At 36.6% G+C, this 19,348-nt stretch overlaps 1 protein-coding gene across 2 annotated transcripts in view; it reads left to right on the forward strand.

The window, feature by feature from the left end:
- The first annotated feature begins 605 nt into the window (after positions 1-605).
- Positions 606-19,348, forward strand: part of nalf1a (NALCN channel auxiliary factor 1a) — a 110,188-nt gene continuing 91,445 nt past the window's right edge. Inside the window, exon 1 of one of the 2 annotated variants that reach the window (XM_001921192.7) lies at positions 606-1,779. In XM_001921192.7, the coding sequence (XP_001921227.2) occupies positions 1,093-1,779 (687 nt within the window). In that variant the 5' untranslated portion in view covers positions 606-1,092. Of the gene's footprint in view, positions 1,780-10,837; positions 10,939-19,348 lie in introns of those variants that run through there. The other variant, XM_009291932.5, reaches the window with a different exon arrangement.

Genomic DNA, 19,348 nt, shown 5'->3' on the forward strand with positions numbered 1-19,348 from the left:
GTGACAGGTTCACACATACCATATTGCTGTGCAATGGAAGACAAACATAAACAAACCAAAAAAATTTAAAATGCTAATCACCAAGTAAAAAATGTGTTTATAGTTTTTTTTTTGCTGTGCAATTAAATTGAGTTAAATATAGTATACACTTTTATGATGTATATTAATCAAATTAATCATATTAATCAAATATATGCTTAGACAATGAACGAATGAATGAGTCAATCAACATTTTACTCTGCCGACCTTCACTGCCTATTGATGATTTATGTTTTTCTAAGTAGATTCACAGAGAGAAAGAAAGTCAAACAGGTTTGGGTGCGAGTGAAGGATGACAGAATGCTTTTTCTAGGTAAACTATACCTTAATAGCACTGTTTGACAGTCTGTAAGCCATTTTGCAGCTATTCTACCTGTTGATGTAAATACAGCAAATCTGAGTCAAAGAATCTAAAACAATGATAAAGCAGACATCTGTTCTTAGATGCCAACCATGTTATATCTTTCCATGATGCGCAGCCTATATGAACAGTTTGCTTATTCGCCGGTTTGCTATGATGAATCGACCTCACTGCATGAGCTGACGCAAATGACCCTGCACTCTTTGAAGAACTCTTTCAAAACGAACATGGCGGCAACTTAACATCTGGCAAAATGACTTTGGATCCTTTGGCGAGGAAAGATCCCACCTTGTCGGACCGAGGAGGCGAAATTCGGCGTGGTGAAACGAGGAGTCCTTGCGCTTTTCTCCAGAATCAGAGCGAGCGGCCAGACAGTGGCTTTTCCGTGTTGTAGCGGCTCTGCGCAAACGGTAAGAGCGGAACCCATGACAGACGAGCAGGGAGAGACATGTTGCTACAGATAGCTGGGTTTTTCTCCGGAGGAGGACGGAAAGAGGGGATACGACAATGAAACCAATAATCCCCCTGAACACAGCGACTGATCGGAAATTGCAGTTAATCGCGGAGGTGAGCAACGAACGCTCGTTAGCCATCGTTTAGTAGGCAAAACTCAAGGCAGACCTCCCGTCAATGACTATTGTGGCAGAAAAGCCCTCACGGTGGAGTCAGCCAGCGCTGCGCTTTCCTAAAATATGACCAGCGGTGCTCGAAAGTGTCGGCAGCGAGATAACGGCTTAAAAAATTGGTGTGCTCCCCGCGAGAACGAGAAGCCATTCACCGACTCCGAGAGGGCCCAGCGATGGCGACTGTCCTTAGCGTCCCTCTTATTTCTAACCGTTCTGCTTTCTGATCATCTGTGGTTCTGCGCCGAGGCCAAAATGACAAGGACCCGAGACAAGTTAGCATCAGAGGACATGAGCGCAAACCACAGACCCGACCTCCCTCCAACACACAGCAGCCTCAGAAGAAACGAAGATGCTATTTTTGTAGTCAATTCTACCAAACCTTTGTGGCAACTTGAAACTTGCCACACGGATAGTTTGTCTGAAAACTGCTTCACTTTTGTCGACGCCGACCACTTGTGCAGGGGCCTTTCGGAAACGGAGGGGACGCGGTGGGTGAACATGAGCGATTTGTACCTTTCCTTTTGTAATTCGTACTCCCTTATGGATTTGCTTTATGGATCATTAAGTCCGGACAATTTGAACTGCAGCCTCGACGCGGTCATGGACGGTGATCAAAACAGATGCAGTCTGTGTGTTCAAGCATACCAGCGTTACGACCTGCACGCACAGGAGAAATATGAGGAATTTGAGATGATGACAGACAAATACGAGACGGATGTGTACTCAGTGAGGACCTGCATGGAAGAATGCAAGGTAGGAATTTATGATCTGGATCTCTCGCTTTTGTACAGCAGAGTTGGTTCTTCGTTCTCAGTCGTCATGGTAACTGCTGACAGTAACGTGGTGATGATGATCATGATGATGATGATGTTTTAGGGGGTTAAAAGTGCAATTCGCTTCGCTTGTTGATGCCAACTTTGCTCTCATCTCATTCGTTGGAAACTTTTCTTTTGCTTGCTATCTTATTTTTATATTCAATGATGGGGAGCGTGAACAACACGCATTGTTCTGGTCTAATTTTACGGAGGCAAATGAATGTTTCTGCTGATTCAAGGTTACTGTGTCAATGGACAAAAGCTGCAAAGCCAATCTTTCAGCGTGCGTGCGTCATTCTATAGCACGCAGGTGCCCGTGTGGCGTCTCTCGGAACTGAATAGAGCTGCTCCGCCAGGTGTTCATTCACGTCGTCCACCACACTGAGCAGACTACATTTCAATAACGCTAATAGGGCACTAGTGCTTTCTCAGCTAATCTGTCACAAGAGTCTTTTCCCTCGCTCATTTGTCGTGTTTGCACAGCACTCTGCGCTCGCTGCAACAGGGTGCCCTCTTAACTGCCATAAACTTGACATTAAGGTTAATTTTCGAGCTCCTGCTGTCATCTTTAATGGATTACTCATGGGCGACGAAAAAAAACGACACTGTGTATAGCTCCTGAGTGCTGATAAGGAAGCGATCTTGCCTTACTTTTTACGTTTGTGTTGCTGTGTATAATTAATGGTCAAACATTTACCGAGAGCTTGTAAGTTGTCTTTTAAATGAAAGAGACATAGATAAGCTGCTGATTAAGTGGGTGGCTTGATTTGTTTGTTCACTGGTTCAGCTGGCAAAGGACTCCTCACAAAGGCTTTCTCACAGCACCACCACCGACGCGCCCGCATAGAGTCCGTCTTTGCTGCTTGGCTCTTCGCTGTCCGTGGTGCTGAAACATGCTAAGGTTAAGTTGAAGGGTACATGTTTTTTGATGCAGGCAGGGGCATGCAGTTTTCTCTAGATCATTACACCAATGATAATCATGAAAATGGATGTTTGCTTCTACGATTGTACCTGTCAAAAGCGTTTGAGTCATCTCAGTGAGATTGTCTTTCAACTTGTTGATAAGTTATCACAAATTTGTAGGCTACAATTGACTTATGCTACCACATGATCAGCTACTTCTCATAAGGAAATAATCTATAAAAAGAAGTATGAAGTATGTTCTATAATACATTTATAAAACATTTAAATGCAACGTTGCTTGAGAATAAAAAATTTGGCCACTAAACATGAAAACACCATTTCTTTCTTTCTTTCTTTCTTTCTTTCTTTCTTTCTTTCTTTCTTTCTTTCTTTCTTTCTTTCTTTCTTTCTTTCTTTCTTTCTTTCTTTCTTTCTTTCTTTCTTTCTTTCTTTCTTTCTTTCTTTCTTTCTTTCGCAGGAATGCGCTGTGCATGTTCTGCTGCACATACTGTGTCATTACAGAGCATTTAGCAATTTTTTTTTGACTGTCCTGTTTCTCACCCTTAGAAAACAGACTTTTTCCTGCATTAACTTAACTGTCAAATCATGGTATTGCGGCTTGATAAACTAATAGTAAGTGTGAATGAAGACCATAATGTAGAGAGAAGGAGCAAGAGTCAGTCAGAGCCTCTAGCAAGCAGCTGCAAGGGAAAGCCAGTCCCAGCTGTGATTAAGCAGCGAGAAATAGAGACAGAAAGAAAGACAGAGAGATAGAGAATGAGGGGAAGGGTAATCACTGTGACATGTTGTCTCTGACAGCTAGATCAGCCTTCAGGCTGATTTAATTCGGCATCTTCCAATCACTGCATTGGAGTGTGGGAAACACTGTTGCTTTTGTCTGTGTTTGAATTTGTAGCCTATTGTGTAAATGCGCTAAAGGTTTTGTTTCTTTGAAAATACAACACATATAGGTAGCAACCAATTGAACAAAGGCAGGTGGTTGTAATTAGAGAAATAAACTGCTATTCTAGGAGTCTTCTATTCAAAAATACCACACACACACACACACACACACACACACACACACACACACACACACACACACACACACACACACACACACACACACACACACACACACACACACACACACACGTGTGTGTGTGTGTGTGTGTTTCTCTAATTTCTGTTTAATGGAGGGAAAATTGTTTTAACTCATTTCTAAGCATACTAGTTTTAAAAATCTATTTCTAATAACTGATTTATTTTATCTTTGCCATGATGACAGTAAATAATATTTTACTTGATATTTTTCTAGACACTTCTAGACAGCCTAAAGTGACATTTAAAGGCTTAACTAGGTTAAAAAGGTGAACTAGGCAGGTTAGGGTAATTAGGCAAATTATTGTATAATGATGGTTTGTAGACTATCCAAAAAAAAAAAAAAAAAAATTAGCTTAAAGGGGCTTTTGCTTTTGTTCTAGCCGAAATAAAACAAACAAGACTTCCTCCAGAAGAAAAAATATTATCAGACATACTGTGAAATTTTCTTTGTTAAACATAATTTGGGAAATATTTAAAATAGAAAAAACAAAACAAAAGGGGCTAATATTTCTGACTTCAACTGTATATATTTATATATATACAGTTATACTATATACAGTATATATTTAAAATAGAAAAAACAAAACAAAAGGGGTAACAAAATATGTGCTAATATATGAATGGAAAATTTATTTTTATTTAACTGAAAAAAAATCCTATACTGCAAAACAATTTAGGTGCTTGTAATAGATGGTATTTATTATATTTTTTCTATTTTTATGAATTCTATGCTGTAAAGGACATGCAAACACTGCTAAATATTTAGCTATAAATTCTACTGACTGGCTTCTCCCTGGAACAATTTGACATAAGGAATCAAACTCCTTTCCTCAAATTGAACTTAAAATTCATGTAATTTTGTATTTCATTTTAAATTTTAATAGCAGTTTTACTTTCATACAGCAAGATTTTTGATCACGCCCCCATCACAAACTCTGAGCTACTGAATGCAGATATAAAGTAAGGACTGAAAGGAGAGAGTTGTTTTTATGTAATTTGATACCACACACCAATAGTATAAACGTGTTCTGTGACTAAAAGACCTACATGACGGTGATAGTTTGATTAAGCTCTTTACTTTGCACTTCAATAATGCGACTGAAATAGGAATACTTCACATGATACTTCACATGAAGTGCTATTTTATCGCATAAATATGAAGCATGGTTAATGTGTGTGTCTGCAGTTGTAACCACTGTTGGATATGGCAGTAGCTAAACTCCAGTACAAAAATGACAACCAAGTTAAACCAAGTTACACGCGCAACTCCCAAGCCCAGCCTGGGTTGCCAGGTGTGTGCAAAGCTGTTATGCAGTTCAAATCAATTCCTGCCTCAAATCTTCAGTGCTAAATTCACCGTTAAGCTCCATCATAACATTACAACTTACTACTTTTCACCTTGACGAGAATAGAGATTATTTCTGCTTTACTCGTCAGTCACCATTATTGTGTCCAATAATCACTTTTCCAGACATGTATGTTTATATATATATATATATATATATATATATATATATATATATATATATATATATATATATATATATATATATATATATATATATATATATATATATATATATATATTCTTTTTTTATTAATGTTATGTTAGAATTATGAACTTTTAGCATGTATGGTGAACACTTTTTAATTCACTTTTAAAGTATGTGCTCTACAAGTGTAAAACCTAAATAATCAAACATATTTTAATCAAAATTTATTTATTTTCTTTGCAAGGTTTTGCAATATACAACTGCTAAAACCCATGAAACAATTTCAATTTCACAGGTCCCTTGAAACAAATACACTAAAACATCAAAAGTTTTGAAGTAAACATTATTTATGAGGTCTTTTAAAGTTCAACTGGCATCAATAATTTGAAATACTCCTGGTTAGAAAGATTAAATACACAGAATGTTAAAATTAGGCAGCCTGCCCTAAAATACTGCTGAACTCCATTTCTGATCTTTACAATCAATAGCATTGAACATTCAAACTGGCCTCTACTTTTGTAAACATCCGCAAACAGTAAAAATAACAGTTGAATGTAGTGACCGTTCTGAAGTACCACTTCTTGCCACTTCCTTCAAATATTGTAATAAAAATTTGACTTCAAAAAATAAAGAGGACATTTTTTTAAGACAGGCAGCCTGTCACAAAATGCTACAGTGCTCAATTGCTGATATTACAAATCATTTAAGCTAAAACCACTACAAAAATAGCAGTTTGTTTCAAAAAGAAAAAAAAAACTATGAATGTTTACAATTGACTAAAATGCTCTTTTACTGTGTGCAACTGCCTTCAAATATTGTCAATAAACTTTATTGGAAATAGAAAAGGAACGTTTTGGACAGGCAGCATGTCGCAAATTACTACAGTGCTCAATTTTTGATATCTTAAATTGTTCAAACCATTGATAAAGAAAATATTAAAACTGACCTCTAATCTTTGTAAATAACCACAAACAATTTTACCAGTTAAAGCTGCCGAATTCCATTTAAAAATTTGGTGCTATCAACAAAGATAACATTAAAACTGGCCCCTACCTTTAAAACCAGAAACAATTAAAAATGTCACAAAAAAGCTTCTTCCTCTATTTCTTCCTTTATTTTTGAAGGTTGTGTACAAAACACAAAAAAGTAACACTGTTTATAGTCAAGTTAATTCCATCAAAAATACAGGATGTAAATTTTGGAACATTTTGTATTAACTATGTGACTGTGATTGTGAAAACTGATAATTGCTTAACCCGGTTCCTTAATATATCTGCTTAAACGAATCTGCAAAACGAGAGACAAATCTTCAAAAGCTACCATGTGTGAACGTAATCTGTGTAAGCACTTGGTCAAGAAGGTGAAGCAATATTGTAGCCAATCAGAATCATGTGTTGATTATGTGATGGTCAATCAGCTGCTTCAGAATCTGCTCATGAGTGCTCAAAATTCCCCCAGGAAATGCTGGCATAATCACAATCTTTAAATTTCAGTACTGACTGGTACCGAAGTTCGTACTTTTGACAATCCCAAGTTCAATAAACTTTGTGTATTGATATTTCTTGACTATATTATGGAAATTTATATGGTAGTAGTTTAAATATTCATTGCCTGAGAACTCCTTTGTGAGGTTTTCATAGTCTTCATTAAGATACACAGAAGTGCTCTGAGAATGCAAGCTCGTAGAGTTAAAATGATATAAGTCTGTAGAAGAGAGACATTAAGTATAGACAATGAAAAAAACACCACACTAAAGTGGTAATTATTTACAAACATCATTAATACAGAACAAACCTGATCAATGGTAACCATCATTTTCCAAATTTTACGTCCTGCAATTTCTCCTGTTTTAAGGTAGGTGCTGGCCAGCTTGCTTGTGTAACCATCCAGCTTTAACATAAATGTTTGAATTAGTGAGACAGTAGTGATTTGACTGAACCCAGCATCAATCTGTAGATTTAAGACAGATTATAATAAGGATAGCTTTCAAGTTTAAAAATATATATTCATATTCATTGACATCTGAACACAAAAGCATTTAGGCTAACTCTGCATGGACATGAAAAAAGCACCATTAATTTGAATTAGGTAAATTAATTACTATATTTGTTTCATCATTTAATCATTCAACTATTAAAGGCATAAGTAGTTATATTATATTTACCTCATGTTCACAAAACAGAGCTGGCCATCTGCTTTTGAAGTCAACATTAAAGTGCATCTCTTCAATCAATTCATGTCTTCTGGAGAATTTTTTAATTTCCATTTTGTTTTTAATAATTTGATGGTTGTCCCTTTTCTGAACCTCTTCCTCTAGGCTTTGTTTGTTCTCTTCAGCTGAATAATGAGTGTAAAAACTGACTTCAGCCTTCTTTGGCTTTTTGACTTGGTTTGGTTTTGTAGTTTCACTATGTTTGTGTTTTAAAGAACTTATCATTACTTCAGAACAGCTAACTGCTCACAGTGTACGCTGATAGTTTGTAGACTGATTTTCCAGCCATGGAACCAATCCCTGATCGCTTTTCCTGTAGGCATGGATGCTTTGTAATCAGCACTTTTGCAACCTCTTTGTATTCTTTAGTCATAGGGTACACTTTGTACTTCACTAGTTCTGCGGCCAAGGATTTCAGAATTTCTGATTTTAGTTTGGGTTTTGATTCTGTTCAGTAAAGTACCATCTCTAACTCATCATGGGCTTTCTGCAGTTCCAGCTCTACCTCATAAGGAAATGTAATGATTGGAAAGTTAGTTGGCCAGGTTTCACTCAGCTTTGAGGAAGACAGCTCAGAAGTTGAGGCAGAACTGGCAAGCAAGATGGTCAATAAGATTGAGTTGATGAGCGTATATCAGTGTCTGCCATGACAGTTGAGGTAAGATTTAAAAAAAATCATCAAAGTCCATATCAAGATACTGCAGCCTGAAATCGCCTGTAACACCACATTGTTTCCTGATCTCAGATTTAAATTCCTCAACAGACTTGTGTATCTTTAATGAATTACTGTGTCCTAGAACAATTTTGAACTTTGCAGGAGCAGTCATTTTCTCTGTTTGATCAATCACTCTAAAAGAGAAAAAAGACAACTGGTTAAATAGCGTGTTTGTACCTTTTTAAGGTAACCATACAGATAGCACCAACTTTAGAATCACAGAGAGGATCACGGTCTGCCAATTCTCCCAGCTCTATGAATGAAACACTTGGAGGTGGATCCAATTCAAAGGATCAATAGTGCTCATTGTACCAAGAACCTGTTTTGCCATAAAAAGCTATTTCATCTTTCAAAACACAAATCTGCACTATTTCTGCAAAATCAGGCAGCCCACTATTCCCTCCATGCACAGTGATCATGCCCTTTGTGTACTTTATGCCATTAGAAAATACTGTCTGAGCTAATTTAATAGCAGAAGTGTCCGGGTATCTTTGGTTAGAAGTGTGAGCAATGTCTTCATGGAGAACATCGACAAGGACAGCTGAAGTGCAAGTAACCTCTACAGGTAATTCATCGAACTGGGACAACTGCATAAATTGAACAACCATGACCTGATGTTTTCTGGCCAAAGTATTGATGATGTTTTTGAAACAGTGAGTGTGCCTAGCTACTTGCTTAAAAATGAAACAGGTGGACGAAATAGATGGATCATCACTGGATAAAATTCCAATAAATTGAAGTTATGGCAAAACATCAATCTTTCTGGAAAAAAGTAATTTGAACCGATTGAAGTGTTCAGATATTTTGCACTCTAAGTATGCAAAAGACAACAAGTTCAACAATTTCTTTCAGGAGAAGAATGAGTTCCCAGATCCTCAGGATGAACCGTTCTTTACCTATTCTGGGCCACGTCACTAGTCCACCAATGTATGCGGGAAACCACTAGAAAAAGCGGTGACATTGAAAAAGCCGTCCATATGGACAAACGCGGCGCCCTGTAGTGTTTGTTTTAAGACGAAATGCAGCCATGCGCACTCCTAGCTAAATAATTTGCCATCTCCAGCAATGTATATTAGGGGGGCATGCTTTCAGAATGAGTCTATGTTGTCTAATTCAGCCCAAATGAGTTCTATAGAGTTAAGACCAGGACTCTGTGCAGGCCAGTTAAGTTTCTCCTCACCAAATGCTTCCACATCTTTATGGACCTTGCTTTGTACACTAGTGCTCAGTCATGTTGCAATGGGCCACCCTGAAACTGTTCCCAGAAATTTGGGAGTATGAAATTGTCCAAAATATCATGGTAAACTGAATCATCAAAAGTTCCTTTTACCAACTAATACCGGTTTGTTATAATACCACTAACAGTTGCCTGTGCAATATTAAGCAGTGCGTTCATGAATGAACTTATTGCACAGGTGCCTGCATGGAACTATGCTCAAATTCACTGAACTCTTGCAAATGACCTGTTCTTTCACAAATATTTGTAGAAGCAGTCTGCATGCCTATGCACTTGATTTTATACACCTGTGGCCATGGAAGTGATGCAAATGATATAAAACAGAAGACCCTTTGCTGTTATCATGTTTATGAAGGCACGTGTTTGCTTTGTCCTTTTAGTTTATAAAAAGAAAACAGTCTTTCTCTATGTCTCATTAATACTATCCCTTTATTACTGCTTATGGTGGATGGAAGAGCCACTTTGTTTTTCTCGGTTTTATTTTAACATGGCATTTATTAGTTTCAGCTAACAGAAGATGACTATCAGAAGGCTGTTTTGTAAGACCTATTTTTGTTTTATCTAGATGTAACGCCAACATAATATAGATCTGGATTTACACAGGACAAATATTGATGACAACCAAAAACCACTCTGGATGATTATATTAGAAATAATCTATCTGTCATCTGCTACATCATATTTATACTCTACCTTAATTTGTACTTGTATTTTTGATAAAAATGTTTGTTTCAGATTGTGGAACATATTCAGCTTATATGTTCAGCTTATATATAAGAAAGAATAAGATAAAAAAGTGAGTAGATATGAAGCATACTGTAACAAGAGCTACGGTACAAACTGATTTTTTTCTCATGTAAGAAAGAAAGAAAGAGAGATTGTGAATGTGTGTGTATGTGTGTTTTCAATATTTGAGCCAGGCCCATTCACTTCAAGCTTTGCATAATCGGGTTCTTTTTTAATCATCCTAATGGATGGCATCCAGCTTATCAGGTAGTTGTTCCCCATTCTAAATATACACCTCACCGTGATGTTTACAATCTTTTTGTTCAGGTTCAAATTTAGTGTAGCATGTAGAGACTGAAATGTGCTGAAATTTTTCACACATAATTTTTCGCCCTTCAATTGTGGATTCAGTCACATGCAACATTTGAACTCTTTATATTTTATAGTTTGTATAATGCATTGATAGGGAAGGAATACTATTCAGTTAAACTCTGGCTGGTATTTAGACCACCTGCTACCCCTGTTCGTTAAAATAAAGCAGTATAATGGATGGGATTAGAGTGATGGGTGGAGCTAAAAGGTTATATCTGTGGCTGGGGTCAGGTCTCCATGGTTGCATTAGAATGCTGAGCATGTTTGCTTGTTCATAAAAGCCTGCCATGAGCTGCTGCAGCAGTTTTCCAGTGAGGGACACAACCGCAATGAAGGTCAGTGTCTCAGAGCTTTATTATTTCACTGGCACTGCAAATAGGAGTCTGTATAAATGTGCCAGAGCAAAACATGGATGCTTACATTTACAGTGTGTCTACCAGTGACCACTTTTTTTCTTTTCAAGTTTTTTGGCATCATTTAAAACAAACAAACAAACAAACAAACAAACAAACAAACAAACAAACAAACAAACAAACAAACAAACAAACAAACAAACAAACAAACAAACAAACAAACATATATTTAAAGACAAAAATGTACTCCAGTAATCTATGTTCTGTTGTTGTTGTAGCTTTCAGCATTCCCATTAATTAACCATATCCTAAAGTCTCTTCTTGACAATCTGAAGTGTCTCTTTTCTGTGCCCTCTTACTATAGATTTTCTTCCCTCACCTTCCTGGCATCTTGTTCAAATGTGACCATCTTAGGGTGTTTTCCTTGAATGAGAGGGTCATGTTTAGGTGCTCATGTTATTCTTGGCCCTGCACACTCCACAGTGCAAGCAAATGTTTGTATACATTTGTCTCTCTATAGATCTCCATAAATTGACTGTTATCATCATAACGTCTCCTGAGTATTTACATACATTTTCAAGATGGTACATTAACTTGATAATATTTCACTGATTCAATTGAAAGCCTCTCACAGATATAGCTTCATATGTGTATTTTCACATACACTCAGTGCTTTACATATTCAGCTATTCTCCAGTAAGCTTCTCATAGTGTTGCTTTTGCATCCTTTTCTGCAGGCTGCTCATCTTACACACATAGCACCGTTTTAGTGTGGCTCAGTTCTTCTTTAATACTTTTTTTACCCATCTTTAGTTTACATGCTAACTGTACAATACTCATTCATTTTAGAGAATAAAAAAATAATCTTCATTGTTAATGCGATTTATTTAAGAAACGGAAGACTGCTACTGACTATAGCATGCAGTTGTGTCTGTGATGAAGGTCAGAACACCACTGTATGGGTCAGCATTGCCTTTGAGTATAGGTTGTCAAGGAGACTGTATAGCAGCTTAATGAGTGTCACTGTGAGTTTGACGTCAACCAATCAACAAGAGCCTTGCGACTTCATGCAGATTTACTTTCTTTAATCTCCAAGACAGGTTTTCAAAATACTTTAGAGAATAGAGACTTCCATCTCTCTATTCTAGGCTTTAATTCATCATTGGGTATCCTTTTGAGGTAAAAAAAAAAAAACTAAAACAAAAAAAGCCTTTTGTCACATAGCTCACCTAAAGTAAGTAAGAATATTATGCCAGAATTACTAGCCCTCTTATTTCAAATGTTTCTTTGTTCCTGATTGATAGATTAAGTAAGTAAAGGGTACAATGGATACAATTTTTTTAGGCAACCTAAAAGAAAAAACACAAATATAAGGATGTTTGTTTGTTTATCCATACTACTATTACTACTACTACTACATAATGATAATAATAATAATAATAATATTTTATTAATTACGATGATTAATTACCCAGGCCTTGTACAGTTCTGTCTTTTTTCTTTGTCTTTGGCTAGGCAGAACCTCGGTCTTTAGCACTACATAGTGTTGAATCTGGTAATCATGCAACATTATTTCTGGCACATGACCACACAAAACAACATTGTTGGCATCCAAAGACTTGTAGGCCTTCAACTTCTCTCTTATTAAATCACCTGGAGATTGAATATTTATAATGAGATTGTATATTTCGGGCTGGATGCTTGGTCATTTCGTCGTATCTAGGGTTGTAACGGTGTGAATTTTTTACGGTATGATAATAGTCTAAAACAATACCACGGTTTGACGGTTTCGCGGTATACGGTATGTTACAAATGTTACAAAATAATAGAACAGTGAAGCAAATTTGACTTTTTCCAAATAATACATTTTTAGTTTCTATAAACAACACCACTTACAATGAACAAATAAAAAAATAAGAAAATAATAAATAATGTGTCAAAGTCCAATTAAAGTCCAAATAAACATGGTGCAAATCCTCAGTAAAAAAATAGATATAAATATTTACTATACTATAAATAGTTACATAACGAAACTAGATTCAATATGGAACATCCTTAGGTTTTATGTGCCAGCATGGATATGGTTGTCTGTGGATATGGATTTGGATTTGGTTGTCTGCAATGCAGACAAACAGCTGCACCTTCATTTGCGTCTTTTGAAAACAGCAAGAGCAGCAGTTCGTCTTTGCTGTGTCACTGTTTTGTCATGTTTCTGTGCTGCTGTGCATGCAAAAGTACTTAGTATGAGAATTATTTCATGCAAAACTTTTTTTTTTGCGTTTTATTTAGCCACGCATAAATGTATGCCTATCTCTCATTCCGTGTTGTTCAAAAAGCTCATTGTTGGTCCACAAACAAAAGCGAAACCTATGCTTATTGGTTGTGATATAGCGAATTTGAACCAATCTGGGCATGGAGGAGGGACAATGCATCAATGTATCATGTCTGGTTTCAATCAATCAAGCCTTTATTTGTCACTACACTTTCGTATAGCGAAATTGGACCCCCCAGACCATACACAAAACATTACAAACAACTTTTCAGGGGAGACAGATCTTAGGAGGCCAATTTCACAGATATTTAATGTCCATCACTCGTCTCCCGATCTGGCCAAAATTTGTTGCAGAGCTGCTAGCTTCACCTCGATGGTTTCCAGTTTGCGGTCAAGGACCATAGTCTGATTCGCGACCCTACCCATCAGTGTTTCAATCAAGCCGGCCAGCCTAGTGGGGTTTTGAGCTGCGCTGACCGCTTTTATCAGTTTCCGATATCCCAGGGCCCCGCATAAGCCCATCAGCAGAAACCCTGTTATCAAAGTTCCGAATAGGTAGATATCTTCAATATCCTCCAGAGACAGAGCAGCTAGACAGAGGACTCTCCACTTCTCCCACCCGTCCATCACATATCCAGCTGCGAGCGTCCCCGCAGGACAGCTGGGTTCCCCGGAGCCCAGCGATCTCGTTGAGAAGATGGTGTCAATTGCATTCAGAGACCAGTTGATCAAATCCATAATTCCTTTTTCGTTTGGAAAGCAGGACAAGGAGAGCCTCAGAGATAGAATAAGACGAGACAAGAGGTGCTAGCAAGGAGAGATATGGGACGGAGCGGGAAGAAGAGCGACCGCCTTCGCCGAGAGCCAAAGAAGAAGATTCTCTTCTTTATGCCAATCTTTGAATTGTATGAATCGGATCAGCGGATCAAAAGTTATTAAACATTTAAAAGCAATACCTATTTTTAGCCGCGGGCGGCTGTCTCGGTCTTTAAGGGTTAAAACCGCTGATATGCAATTGTTCATGGTATGATAATCGTGCACGTTCAAATCGTGGTAGACCGTCATACCGGTATATTGTTACAACCCTAGTCGTATCCAATATTTATTGGGAGGGTGCTAGCAAATGGACCTGTCAGATGAACATTGCTCACTTTAATGTTAATTTTTGCCAAATCACTGTGCTTATCAGTGCTGGGTGACGAGCTGTTATAATACGCTGAAAGCATTGTGTAAATATTATATACAATACATAATCAATGAATTTTATTTTTTAGACAACAACAAACTCTGTACCGCATCGGATGTCATTCCCTCGCTGTAAATGCTAGTGCTCCCGTTTTTTTTCCTGCCACCTCCCTGTGCTGAATCTTTACAGAAATAGTAATTTGTCTATAGGAAGTACAAATACAAAAACAAAAAACAAAAACATCATTGTAAATTATTTATTGCATTACATTTCCTAAACAGGTTACATTACATTGTCTTACAGAATACTAGATGACTATAATACAAGCCATAACAGCAGCCTCTGTAATTGTAGACCTTTGGTGACTTGATCTCTTGTTTCTTGAATAATGATTGATTTCACACTTTCCATCCTCTAAATAGTGTTTAAAGAGGTGACTCAGAGAACATCACCACATAATCATCCAGCTGGGGCTAAAACAGGGTGAGATATATTTAAGTCTACTTAACTATTACAGTGTGGCTGCATGTCAAAGAAAGCTCAATATAGGTTTCCACACCACATGATCTGTTAAGAGACACACGAAAAAGTGACAATAGACTAATTTCCTAACTCACACTCATAATTGAATGGAAAGTATAAAGACTGCAAAGAGGAGGTGAGAGAAATAAGAATGAATTCATGTGTTATAAACAGCTAGATGGTGAGCCATATATTGTATGTACAGACACCTACAGTATCAAATTGAGGCATGAGGGAGCACTGGATCAGGATCAGTATTGATTATTTCCTGTTTTTTTGTGTTTTTTTTTCTACGAGCCCAGTTTACTTCTGTTTGTCCTGCCTACTGCTGTTACTATCTGTTTCTCTTTTCACTGCTGCAACTAATTCCGTCACTGCTTTATCCTGATTGGTTCCTGCTCTACAACTCAACACCAGTTTCAGCCACTTTGATGCTCATAAATAATTATAAAAGTTCTCGTGCTGCAGGTATTAGGAGGTTTGCTGAAGGTGAAGCTGTCGTGCAGTGAGGGATTTGCGCCTTTAATAAACTATGACAGTTTGGGTTCATTGATCAGTAAGAATGATTAATAAATCCATATGAAACAGTCCCTTAAAAGTGACGTCACGTCTTATGTTTCAGTCTCAGGTGTGCTTTGCACTCAGACTACAATGTACCATGCCAAAGCGCAAGTAAACCGCACCCTGGCACAACTCTTCCAACTAGGCCAGGTCCAGCAAACTGAACCGTGCCTGAGCCCAATTCAGAGCACTCCCATTTCTCAAACGAACCAGAAGCGTGCCTGGGCATGGTTAGGAGGGCATAGAGTGAATGCACCCTTTGTCATCTGGCATACAACACGGAGATTTAGAGATACATTGCACATCTAGAGATACTATATAATAGGTAAGAAGGTTTGTACCAACCCTTGTATTTTTGGTAAATTATTAGGGTAGATTAGGTTAAGATGTCACCGATATTGAATATTTATTCTTTTTCATATCTTTCGTTTACCAGATTAGATTCAAGGGGATTATTTTAGGATATTAAGACCGTTTGGGGGGGGGGGGGGGTGTGGTGGTGCAGTAGGTAGTGCTGTCACCTTACAGGAAGAAGGTTGTTGGTTTGAGCTCTGGCTGGGTCAGTTGGCATTTCTGTGTGGAGTTTGCTTGTTCTCCCTGTGTTTGCGTCGGTTTCCTCCAGGTGCTCCGCTTTCGCCCACAAGTCCAAAAACATGTGGTATAAGTGAATTTGGTAAGCTAAATTGTCTGTATTGTGAATGTGTATGGGTGTTTCCCAGTGATGGGTTGCAGCTGTAAGGGCATCTGCTGCGTAAAATATATGCTGGATAAGTTGGTGGTTTATTCTGTTGTGGTGACCCCTGGTTTCTAAAGGAACTAAGCTGAAAATAAAATGAATGAATGAATGAATGAATGAATGAATGAATGAAAAATACACAAGCATAGTCTCACCAATACATCTATACACATATACACTATGGCCAATTTAGTTTATTTATTTCATCTAAAGCAAATGTCTTTGGATTGTGGGTGAAACCAGAGCACCCAGAGGAAATCCACGCTAACCCGGAGAGTACATGCAAACTCCACACAGAATTGCCAACTAACTCAAACCAGCAACCTTCTTGCTGAGAGGCAACAATGCTAACCATTGAGCCACCGTGTCTTATGCACTAAAATCAACTCATTTCAAATATATCAGTAGTTAATTTTGTAGTCTTTTTAAAGTATGCTAAACTTTGTGCTACCAGCGTAAAACTGAACACAACACTTGTACAGCAGTTAATGTATTTTTACTATTAAATTTACTCGTAGTCTATTCGATAAGTGGACTGTAATTGCATAGATGCACTACAAATAAAGTGCATCAAGCAACGTATTACAGTTTACCACTTTTGTTAGACTGTAAGAAAAGAAACACAGTTTTTCAGGCATCAATGGTTGCAGGAGTGTGCAGGACTATTTTTGAGTGCTGTGTATGTGTGTGAGTGTAAGTGGGCTTAGTGAACCCCAGAGTATTCTTGCTCTTGGAAAACCTACAGTAGTAAATCAGCAGCAGCAGCAGCCATTGACAGTTGGCATACAATCTAGCTCTTATAAAACAGTCCAGCTCTGAAGGTCCATATGAGTAGAGCTTATAATATGCTGGCAAACCACCATCAGTGCCTGGCACCCCCTTAGTGGAGCATATGCCACAGCATAACAATGCTCTGTACCCCCTCTGGTCAATGGGAAACACTGGCATATGGGTATATTCTTCTGCTTAGCCCTTTTCTCCCTACTCCGGATTATTGGTTGCTGAATCCTGGCATGGTTGATCAGCTAATCCGTGTCTGGCTGCTTCCCAGAGCATTCAATAAGTATCGCCACCAGCTTGCCTGAGGGCATCGAAGCTACTCTCTCTTGTGGTCAAGTTATATGTGAGCTTTGTCTTATGATCTTACAAGTTGAATTATCAACCATTCTTAAGACATAGCAAGTTGTAAATGACTCCTCTGTGTCTCTTTATATATATATATATATCTTCTTCTTCTTCTTCTTTGGCCTTAGTCCTGTATGGTTGCGGGGTCGGATCTTTGGAAATGCCCTTTTAGACTTGTCCATATGATAACGACTTTTTTTTTACACATTCCGGTCGGTATATAAGTAAAGTTATTAACTAATCCTTAATCTGTTCACTTTGAAGGCTTTCACATCCTCAATTTAAATAACATTTTTAATTGTATCCTCTAAAGTGCATGTGTGCAGAATTTGTTCCATCTGTATAATGGTCAAAAAGTTTGTGATTTAGAGGTTTAGGTCTGTATATTATGCACAAGCTATGCATGTTAAAATACATATTTATATATATGCAACAGTAGATATTTACTTAAAAGGTAAAGATGCGCCAGATATTTGTATGTGAAATTAAAAATAGAAAATCTCTTATTTACAGTTTTTTTACAATGGCTGTGACACTTTTTTCAATACATTTAAATAGTTTCCTAAACGCGTAACACGATTAGCACAACATCTGTCTTTTTTGGCTATACAATTACAGTTTTTTACAATTGCTATGACACTTTTATCAATACATTTAACAAGTTTCCTAAACTCTTAACACAGTTAGCACAACATCCGTCTTCGTGGGCTATACAATTAACACATTTCTTGTTGCTTTGACACAAAATGCATCCAGTTAACACAAATTTAAAATGCTTTAACTTCTTTTACACACAAGCACAACCAAGAACAAAACAATGTAATTTTACAGTCAAATTTACAAATGCTTTAACACAGTATGTCAGAACAGATAACACCATGTTCTAAACAGAAATTATATAGGATAAAGTCAAAGTGAACAGCTGTTCTAATTGTGAATTGAAACACAAATATATTCCCTGTATTTTATTCAATTGCCAATGCGAAACATCATATTGCGGTTATATAAATAAATAAACAAATAAATGTATATATATATATATATGTAAAAGATATGTATAAAATAAATAAATAAATAAATATATATATATATATACACACACACACACACACACACACACACACACACACACACACACACACACACACACAAACACACACACACACACACACATATATATATATATATATATATATATATATATATATATATATATATATATATATATATATATATATATATATATTTATTTATTTTATACATATATTTTACATATATATATATATATATATATATATATATATATGTAAAATATATGTATAAAATAAATATATATATATATATATATATATATATTTATTTATTTTATACATATATTTTACATATATATATATATATATATATATATATATATATATATATATATATATATATATATATATATATATATATATACATTTATTTATTTATTTATTTATTTATATAACCGCAATATGCTGTTTCTCATTGGCAATTGAATAAAATACAGGGAATATATTTGTGTTTCAATTCACAATGAGAACAGCTGTTTACTTTTGACCATATATTTCTTTATTTATTTATATAACCGCAATATGCTATTTCTCATTGGCAACTGAAAAAAAAAAAATATATATATATATCTAGAAAGCACACTCATGTCTTTTTTTGGTTTTTCCAATCACATGATCATATGTTCTAATAGAGGACTCTTGAGGTTTTTGAAAGGAACATCAAAGAACTCTGTCACCAATACGTCCATGTAAGATTATGCAATACAGTCATTACTGTACTATACAAAGTGTTTTGCAGTAAACTACTCTTTAAACCTGGAGTTCATTAGTACATACAGTACATATACAGTACAGCATTTGCATACACTGAGTCTAATTACTTTCAGAGAGTCATGAAGTTAGAGGCCAATCAAGTACCACATGAAATTTTCAATGTTGACAAGGCTGGGGATGTCGCC

This window comes from Danio rerio, chromosome 1, assembly GCF_049306965.1.
Source record: "Danio rerio strain Tuebingen ecotype United States chromosome 1, GRCz12tu, whole genome shotgun sequence".
Lineage (NCBI taxonomy): Eukaryota > Metazoa > Chordata > Actinopteri > Cypriniformes > Danionidae > Danio > Danio rerio.